This window comes from Lampris incognitus, chromosome 3, assembly GCF_029633865.1.
Source record: "Lampris incognitus isolate fLamInc1 chromosome 3, fLamInc1.hap2, whole genome shotgun sequence".
NCBI lineage: Eukaryota > Metazoa > Chordata > Actinopteri > Lampriformes > Lampridae > Lampris > Lampris incognitus.
Genome location: NC_079213.1, coordinates 79,335,165 through 79,345,595, shown reverse-complemented (window position 1 = coordinate 79,345,595; position 10,431 = coordinate 79,335,165). Strand labels below are relative to the sequence as shown.

At 40.9% G+C, this 10,431-nt stretch overlaps 1 protein-coding gene across 1 annotated transcript; it reads right to left on the bottom strand.

Moving 5' to 3' along the window:
- Positions 1-172: 172 nt before the first annotated feature.
- Positions 173-5,831, bottom strand: LOC130110567 (complement C1q tumor necrosis factor-related protein 7). Its single transcript, XM_056277709.1, has 3 exons — positions 5,627-5,831; positions 2,046-2,285; positions 173-920 (listed from the first exon to the last, which is right to left on the bottom strand). Exons 1-3 carry the CDS (start codon positions 5,646-5,648, stop codon positions 292-294), a joined length of 891 nt encoding a protein of 296 aa, XP_056133684.1. The 5' UTR covers positions 5,649-5,831; the 3' UTR covers positions 173-291.
- Positions 5,832-10,431: the final 4,600 nt, after the last annotated feature.

Here is a 10,431-nt window from a genome sequence, read left to right as displayed (position 1 = left end):
GGGTCATGTTTTTCCCTCTACTCGAAAAGTCCCAAACTAAGACTGTGGTTAATTCATATCAGTGACACCTGAATCTTCTCCTTTGAGATAGTGTTGACCCAATTGCAGTATTTCTATGGCCAAGAAACGACTCGACATGTATAAATAAAACACTTAGAAAGGAATCCGAGCTTCATACAAATATATATTTTCATGCCAAAATAGTACAGCTAGCATACAAAAACTAACAGGTGATATTACAATTTAAGCCGAATAAAGTCTGCAAAGAACAGTCACTTTTATCCCATGTGTTTATGCATAGTCCTCTGCAAGTGAATCAAGGTAGTTTGTGTCAGCATAGAGGAGGAAGCCAGAGAACAGGCTGTCAGCCCAGCCCGGGTCAGCAAACAAGCCGTTCTGGTCGGTGTAGAAAATCTCCAGCCACACCTCATCCTCAGGGTTCAGGAAAATTACAGTGGATCCAGATGCCACATCATGATTTCCTGTGTTAGCATCAAAGGTTTTGATACGGTACTGGCCATTCTGCACCAGCCCAATAGCAAGGTGCTTGTTAGCCAGTGTAATGTCATAGGAGAAGTAGTAGATGCCTGGGTATGCACAGATAAACTTGCCCGTTTGTGGGTTGTAGTGTCCGCCCTCATTAAACAGAATCTTATTGAACTTGATAGGAACCAACTCTTTTGGATAGCTGTTGGTGATTCCCACAGAAAAGGCTGATTTAGGCACTAGGCTTCCACACCTGCAGATTCCCGCAGTTCCCCGTGGACCTCGCTCACCCTTGCCACCTTTCTCTCCATTCTGCCCAGTAGGACCTAGTAGACCCACATCTCCTCTCTCTCCTGAGGGGCCTCGTTTTCCTGCAGGACCCCGATTCCCTCGCTCCCCAATTTTACCTGTTGGACCGACCTTCCCCTTTAACCCTGAAATAGAAATATCTTGTTGAAATCAACAGACACACACACTTGGTGGTTGGTAGAAATAAATGTTCCTTTCATAGCCTCTTTGCTTACAAGCAGGTTTCTTTACTGCACTACTGCTGCTGATTAGTCAAAAGACACAGAGCCCAATACCCAATGTCATATATTATGTCACCCTTACTGCAAAGCAACCATGACATTTTGGACACCATTGTGTGGGCTTTTAAAGGGATCCATTTTCAATCAAATTATATCAAATCATCTGCATCCAACCAAACAGTAGGTACCCTGGAGTAAGGAAATGGTACAAGAAAGTGATGCATGTTGGTGCAAGCACAGCTTGTGATAAAATAATGAGTTCTGACGATGTAGTTGTATGTTTTGATGAAGGTATTTGTCTGAATTCCTAGGGCCACACATAATGGAAAACAAAGGTGCATGACATTTGACAGATTTATTGCAGTTCAAGATAAGGTCAGTACAATGTTTCTCCTGGCTCAGAATAACTAAAGGAATTGATTTGATTTGTTATTCCAAATATTTTAGCTCCTTGACCATTTTGCCAAGGTGAATTATGTACCTTGTGGTAAATGGACTGCATTTTATATAACACTTTTCTCATCTGCCGACCACTCAAAGCACTTTACAATGTATGCCTCACACGCACACGCACACGCACACACGCACTGATGATGGAGGCTGCCATGCAAGGTGCCAACCAGCTCATCGGTAGCCGTTAGAGGTTCAGTGTCTTGCTCAAGGACACTCCGACACGCTCTCTGGAGGAGCCAGGGATCGAACCAGGAACCTTCTGATTCCTAGACCACCCGCTCTACCTCCTGAGCCATGCCACCCCTGTGATGCATTGAAAAGATAATGAGAAGCAAAACTGAAAAACAATTATTCCATTTTAAATCTGAGTTTTAAAGCTTAGATTTCAGTGGAGAAACAATTCGGTTGGAGACATTTGATTTGATGGCATTGCTATGATGTAGACAATAACAGATATGCAATCTGTTCATCAATCTACATTATGGTAGCTTGCTTGTAAAGACACTCCTTTGCAAGACATTACATTATTGTAGTTTAGTCATGCGGAATATGCTTGAGTAAGTTTTATCTTAATACCTGTAGCTCCCTTTTCTCCTTTGTCACCCCTCCTGCCATCTCTGCCGTCCCTTCCTGGGATCCCCACATACCCATCTGCCCCCGGGGGCCCACTGGGACCAGGTTTGCCTGGCAAGCCTGGTAGCCCCGGAGCACTGCATATCAAACGGGGATGGGCTTCTTTCACCTTGGCCTCCAACAGCTGCCCAAGAACACAATGGCATAAACAGACTGCTCCCATCAATGCCCACATCCTCGGGTCTGCAAATGAAAAAAACGTAACCTCAGTGAGGGATTGGCATGATTTTCAGGGCATGCCTCATATGTTTCCACTTTGATCCTGCAGATCAGATCAGAACACTTTCCCCGTTTGTTTTTCTGTTTTAGGTGTGGCCTGGAACAAGAATGGCTTCTGAAGCAAAAATAGGATCGTTGTCCACATTCATAGCACTATGACACACTCTGGAGACTATGTTATCAAGAGGACCGACACAAAAAAAAAAAAAAAATCACAATGACCTTGAATGCTGCACAAGATTGAAAATACATCATGAAGCCAGATGTGGCTCTCGCAATGAGACACAATCATTTTTTATTCTCACTCCCACACTAATGTTCTATGGTTACTGAAGACCACAGAACTGCATGTCAGAGGCCTCAAACAAGACCTTTACCTCTGTTCCAAGTCTTGATGCCGAAGCATTCCTAAGTTATGACATAATATCAAATACAATGGTGTCAGGGGAGAATAATCATGAAACAACCGTCTGTTCGGCAGACAGAAACATTACGCAGTTTATCTTATTTCTCAAAGAGAGCTGTCTCATCATTCACTCATCTTTTTGATGCATCACGTTCATGATCAATCTGCGGAGGATTCAGTGGAAAATAATGAAATATTTGGTGTAAAAGCGACAGACTGTTCCTTAAAATAGGACGGTATAATGTGATTACAAACCGAACCGGGGTTTAACACTTCAGACCGTAGTTGTGCTATAATTCATGATGGCATTTGTACAGATACTGGAACTGGAAGTTGTCTTACATGTTGGGGAACTATATTTGTTTTCTTTGGATCAGGATCCCTCCTCCATTGCTCCTCCTAAGGTTTCTCCCATTTTTTTCCTGATAAGGTTTTATCGTGGAGTTTTTCCTCATTGGTGTCTGGGGTCCAAGGATAGAGGGTGGATGGATGGATAGATGGATGGATGGATGGATTGCATTTATATGGCGCTTTTCTAGCTGCTTTTGTTGTAAATTGTACAGATTGTAAAGACCTCCGGGGCTACCTTGTGATTTTGGGCTGCTTGACTTATGATCGAAGAAGAACAAATCAGAGACAATCTCCTTGCAGTCCCTGGAAATGATGGTATGCTGAAAGAAAACGGGATGTGTTCCTGTAAGACTTGCAGTAAAGGATCATTATATGCACTTGTTATTTGTATCTTTGTGTGAGGTTTTGCTTGTGCCTACGTGGGTGTGAGAAAATTGGCTTTGCATGTCTGTGTTTCTGCATCTGTTCTTTGCCTGTGTGTCTCTGGCTATAGTGTAGGGGCGTAGGAATTTGTGTGCCTGGTGTGTGGAGAGGGCCCCAAGAGATAAACTTATGTGAACTTTGCGTGTACGTTTTTTTTCGGGTAATATATTCTATTTCCCAGACACATTTGGTTTCTATACTACTCCTGTACGTCAACTGTATTGTACTTCTGCACATTCTGTACCGAGAAGGAAAGTACAGTTTAGTTCTGCCTTATCAAAGGAGTCGCTAATCACCAGATATAGATTTTATATGCACTGTAGGATGGCACCCATATAAACTATGTAGTCAAACTGGCGGATGCAAATGAACATGATCACACACACACACACACACACACACACACACACGTGTGCACACACACACACACACAGACTTAAATACATACATGCAAACCTACATAAACACAAAAATATACACATCCATGCAAACACACATATGGGCACACACACACACATGCACACATGCACACGCAACAGCACATGCACGCACACACACGCACGCACGCACGCACATCTACACAAGTATATGACACAGACACATTCACATGCTGTTTTAAAGAGCGGAGCCTCCAATGTAAAACAGGCACTGCTCCTCCCATAATAGTGATACAGAGTAGGCTAAGGGTGCACTTGGTGTAACATGATTTCATTGTGTAAGGGTAATGAACTGGCCAGAGAGCCAGTGTGAGGCCCTGTGAGAGAGGAACCCCGCCCGCCATTTCTGCTCCGCTGGAATGATGTCATCACTGGTAAATGACTATCATTAAAGAGTTGATCGTCCTCGTAACACAAGGGCACATGTGCGTGCATGTGTGTGTATGTATACTCACACACAAATATGCACATACCCAGTGGCATGCAAACAAATCACTGCATTGCATGAGAATCTGAAGATTGTGGAGGTTGGTTTCCCACAATGCAATTGGTTCCACATCAGTGTCATGATATGTTTTTACATTCCAGCTCTTCAGACCTAGGAAACCATCCCTCAGTTATGTATAGCTGCCGGTGTCTGTGCGCTGCAGTATAGTTTGGATGTAGTTCAATTGCTATTTCAACATCACTGACATTTAACCAACTTTCTTTTGTATTATAATTAGCTGTTGCAGTAAACTAACTGATTCTGATGATTTTTGAAATTCACTTTTTCTTTGGGCATTGATTCCTATTTGACAGTTGATTCTTTCAAACCCATTCATTGAAACTAGCAGCATGTTTGATACCTCTCGCTCTTTTTCTCAGGAGCTTCCTAGACCTGCGAAGCAGGAAACCAGGAGGAAAACTGTGGAAACCAAATAAACAGATAGCTAAGAAGTACGTAGTCCTCTATGATTGATTCTCCTGCAGTGAAAATGCCTTTGTCATATTTAATCAATGCCAGTTTGCACCGGCCGTCTGATGTTACTGACAGACCCAGCTCTCCTGCAGGACTCCTATTCCTAGTCCAATTCATCCCATACGAAAATGTATTATGGCAAAACCATAGAAAATGTAAAAAAAAATTGCTATAGTATTTTGTGTTTTTTTTTCATCACGTTACTTTACAAACTCTACAGCCATGTACTACAGCAGTTCTATAGTAATACCATGTGAATACTTTATACACTAGAGAAATAATGTAGTATTTGTAGAGTACAGGGCTCAAAAACAAACAAGCACAGGAAATACAAAAGTACACTTTGGGGGTTTTACTATAGTTCATTTTCATACAGGATCACAGGAACAAGCCCCTGAAGCCAACATTTAAGAAGACAGGCAAACCAGATACCCAGAGGATGCACATCACTAGCAACCTGATTCGCTTCAGTGGAATCCAGAATGAGTGACTCTAGACACACTATGCAGACATGTGTGCAAACAGACACATGAGCACACTCACAGCCAAACACAACGATACAGTTTGAATAAATGCAGTTTACTCTCCAGGCAGACTTAAAATTCACTGTGAAATCCAACACCAACAAAGGGTTAATGGAAATCATGTTTTGCTTATAATTTAGATGGGTGATGCACCATCTCTAATAACCTGAGAGGATTCTATGTGAGATCACTAATATACTTGCCCCACAGCTGGCAGCCGTTCATCTGAAACTTTAATCAAAAGTTTTGGGTCCCGAATGTTGTTATCCGGTCTGGTCAGAGTCTTTTCCTCTTGGTGATTCAAGGACCTTGGTTAACATGCTCTTCTTCTTTTCCCACTATACTCAGCCTGTGTTTTCAAACATCTGTGTACAGCACTCAGCTGCCGGGCTGCTGACAGCGTCTTGTCGTTTAACAGCAGCCTCTTTGGACTGAGTTCATGCAGCTCTGCCTCCTCTCCTCTCTGCTCCCTCCTCTTGTCCTGCCTCACAAACCTCCCACTGCAGAACAATTGAAATCCACTCATTCAGGTCAGAACAGACCACTGATGTATAAAGAATCCACCTAATGGATGGTAGCTGGAGATATGAGATTCACAGTGATTAAGTGTACGGTGTTTGTTGTGCATATTTTGTTCTTGGCATTAATTAGAATCAACACACTTCCAAAGGCACACATGCCTGCCCTCTTCATATTCAGGCCAACACTGGCCATGTTTGGGTTTGTTTTTTATTTTGAGTTGCACTTCTCACAGTTCACCCCTAGATGGGGCTAAGCTCTCCTGTGTTTTAGTGGAGCTCCGGCAGAAGTTTTGCCCTCTCTTGTCACGACAGCCCTCATTGTCTATCTGTGTAATCATGCTCCCCACGTCCCACTACATGTCATGTATGTATGTACTATATGTTTGTAGTACGTAGTTGTACCTGTGTACTCATGTCTGGGTGTATGTGTGTGTATATATGTAAATATTTATTGAGGTAAACTTGTATTTTAATGTATGGGCTGCTGCAACAAATTCCCTCAAGGACAACAGAATCTACCCATGTGAAATATGGTAGAACCATAGTGTCTTGGGTAAAGGTGGCCAGGTTTAAGGTGGGGTCACTGTCAGACCTTCATCTGTCAAAACAAATTGCAAAAGCTACTGAATCTCTGTCTGCGTCCATCTTCACACATAACCCTCTTATACTCAGTGCTGAGACGAGAGTCATATGTTCATGTCTTATCCATCTTCATGTTATTAAGCATTCCTCTTCTCAACTAGGAGGATATTGCATACCATGTATCTCGTTTGAAATCTGCCCTTACTGTCTGAATGTTGGGTACATGAAGGGGCTGGCACCGAGGAAGGTGTTGCAGCACAATGAGGAACATGCATAAAAAAGACGCAGCCGCCGCCATGTTGTGTCCAAACAGAATGGGTCTTTATTCAGGAAGTGAAAGAAAGAAAAAAAAGGATTGAAATCAACACCCCATTTAAATACAAAACCAACAAAAATAAAAATCAACATGATATTCATTTTGCATATCAAAGAACCATTCAGTAATAATTACATTTTGAACACCTCATAAACCACTTTTGTGAATCTATACACAAACTCTTGATTTAGAAATTAGTTACTTTAACAATAATATTACAAATATTTAGCTTTGAAAAATAATTCAACTCAAAATAATATCTTAGCAATTAGCATCTTTAAATGATATATACTGTATTTCCACATAAAAATACAAAATAATACCAATGACATTTAATATGAAAAATTATTCCAAGAATTCAACTGCTATTAAAGGAAATAAAAATCCGGGATAAAACAAAATGAAATGAAATAGAAATATGCATGAAAAAGTCTCTCCTTTTGTTAGCAAAACACTATCCAAAATAACTACAATCATTTACAATCAGTACAAAGATATCTGGATTTAAAAATAGTTGCAATGAAAAAAAGGGGTTCATTTTCTGACAGTAAAAAATGACACTGTGGATCAGAAATCTGCAAAATATGCAATGAAAAAAATAAATCTGCATTTAAAAAGGTTTACACTGTAATTCGTACTTTTTATACAAACATTAGAAACAGTATTGCACGTCACAACACAGATTCGAGGTTAGTCAGCCTTTCAAAATGTGTCATATATTCAAGTTTCAGAGCATCTATGGGGACAGGCAGCCGGGGCCTCGATGCAACAGGGGGAGAATCTCAAGTGTCTTCCATGAATATAATAGGACCTTCAATGTTTCCTTCCTTCGAATGAAATATGCAACGTGTACCAAAAATATCAACCGAGGATCCAATTATACATTGAGACGTCGACGTTTTCGCTAAATATTAATGACATGATTCATTGTCTTGGAACAGAAGTTAAGTTGTGGACATAATTAGGGGAAATAAAATGTATAATAGACCTATTTAAATAGAAAAATACAATCAAAATCAAATATTTATCTACAAAAATAGTGAAATAAATATGATTTTTACAAAAAAAAACAACAACAAAGACAAAGACACATACAGTACACAGTAACAGTGTTCAACATAGAAAATAGAGCACACCATCCTCACAAAACAGCACGAGTCAAGTGTTACAGGTGAAGAATTCAAACAAGTTCTCTTCTTAGGAACCGAGAACCGGGGGTCACAGGCCCGAGGGGACACATATTACGGCGGACAGGAACCGCTACATAGATCTCTAGCTTTCATTTCCTCCACCCTGCGACCCTCAGAGTAGCTCCCAGTTCTCACAACGTCCAGACTACCTTTAGAATATATTAGAAAATATCAGATTACAGTTTTTTTCTCCTTTCCTCCACACAAAACATAGATAACTTAAGACCACTGTGTTACACTACATCTTAAATAATTCTGAAAAAAATAAGATTTAATAAATCATCTGTAGAATTATAAATAGGCAGAAGAAGTCTTGGGGAATTCTGTTTCTTTTTTGGGGGGGGGGGGCACAGTAGGTCAAATACCAAGACTGCGTTGAAGTCAATGAACGGCTGGGGTGAACGTGAACAAGAATAGAGTTGAGGGGGCCGCCAAGAGAGACTAGTGCATAACGTATCGTAAATCGAATCAGATATTCGGTAGAGTGAAGGGTCAGCGATGGTTGTCAGGCTGACTGAGATATAAGTGAGATAATTCCATCCAAATAAGAGAGTAAATGGAGAGGACAAAATCATTTTCGCTTAGGTTTTAGAACAGCACACACTTGACGTCTGAAACAGCATCACCAAGGACTACACACGCCAGGGCACATAACACAAAAGCACGATGAAGGTACGCGGGGGGACACCAGGGCTACGCTGCAGAAGATACACACACTGTTAACGTGCGGATGGGCGGGGCCAAGCAGCCACATCCGGCGGTCATAGAAAGATTGTCCCTAAAGTACTCAACAGTGACATCCTTATTAAAAAGGGTCACAGTCCAAAACTAAAACAAGCGAAAAACAAACGAACAAAAAACAACCACATAAATACACGGATTAAAAAAAATAAAATAATAAAAAGAGCAAGAGTTAGTCACATGTAGCGTCTCAAAAGACCGATCGTGGGCGTCCTCAACGCCTTATCCAACGGAGGAGGTGCTCGTCTTAAAACCAGGTCAGACTTCCTCTGGCGTCAAGGAGCCGGAGTCACACAGTGCCCGAGTTTGAAGCTCTGATTGTTTTAAAAGTTGTAAATAAAAAGTGAGCAGCTCGGACACGGTCCAAAACAAAGGGAACACCTTCTAAGCACGCGCCTTGACATCATACCCTTCTCCGGCCGGCTAGCTCCGCCCGGGGTACGTCTCCTCTAGTCTCCACCTGTTCAGGTTTTTCCAGTCGACCAAGTCCTTTATCGTTTCAATTTGGTCTGCTAAGGGCTATGCTACATTAGAACACGCATTAGTAACACTTCAAGATAAGGGGTAGGAAGGGCGAAGGCAGATTATTTTGATGGTTTTATTCTCCTCAACATCATCTGTTTGTAACTAAACTAGAACCTCAGTCCACATTAACAAGGATCACTCGGCACAGACGACACAAACACAAACCACTGAACACCACTCTGCTTCGCCACAGGATTTTTTTTCTCTTTTTTTGCCGTACGACTCACCACCGCCAAATGGTGACGTCCCTAATCTACAGTAAAACCCAATATCGCGTCTTTTTTGTGTGTTTTAAGTATGTAAACGGATCAAACAACAGATACACATCAATGCATGCAAGTTTAAATAAGTCGTTTTCCACTTAATTAGCTTTGTCTTCGTTTGATTCCCCCCCCTCTTCTCTTAGGTATCAGTAATGGTTGGTCATGCTACTCACCATTGGATTTTAAGTCTCGTCTTTAATAATTTCAGTGGTTTGATTTTTTTAATTAATTTTTTTCATCACCACCTATCCTGCATGCAACTGGTGTAGCTACGTTTATTGACATAACATGCACTTCATCTTTCACATTCCATTTCTCTATGGCAATGGGGGCCATAAGTGGTTGAGTGCAGACTGCATTTAATTTTTCATGATTCTAGTTTATATATGGCATTAAATGTAATACCTATACATCTATTTATATATATATAGCAGCAAAGCTTCTAATATAGCTTTTATTTATATATGTTGTTGAATATAGTTAATACAAACCAGATTTAGTCTTTTTTTTTGAGGTAAACTTTTACAGGTCAGTATGAGCGAAGAAATAACCCTACCATCTTTTTTTCCCTCTCTGATAAACTCCCTAACAAGAAGAAAGAGCACATAGCAATATTAGAAAATAAGAGTTTGTTTTGTGGCAGAAACTTACCAATTGTATGCTTCCTATCGTTTTGCTTCCTTTGGTTAGTGACCTGGGGCAGGTGTCCAGATTATAGGATCAAGATTTTCCCAGAAACAGGTGTGCGCTCCACACGCTGTGGGGTGGCTAGCAGCAGACGGACAAACAGACAGACAAGCTGCCCCCATGCAGAAACATTCTCATATCTACTTTAAATCTCACATACAAAAATAATAATAATAAAAAAAA

Coding starts and splice junctions, on each gene's coding strand:
- LOC130110567 (XM_056277709.1), bottom strand. CDS start 5,648: ATGAACGGCTGCCAGCTGTGGG. Junction 2,286..5,626: donor GAACGGCTGCCAGCTGTGGG/GCAAGTATATTA, acceptor TTTCATTTGCAG/ACCCGAGGATGTGGGCATTG. Junction 921..2,045: donor AGGAGAAAAGGGAGCTACAG/GTATTAAGATAA, acceptor TTTCTATTTCAG/GGTTAAAGGGGAAGGTCGGT.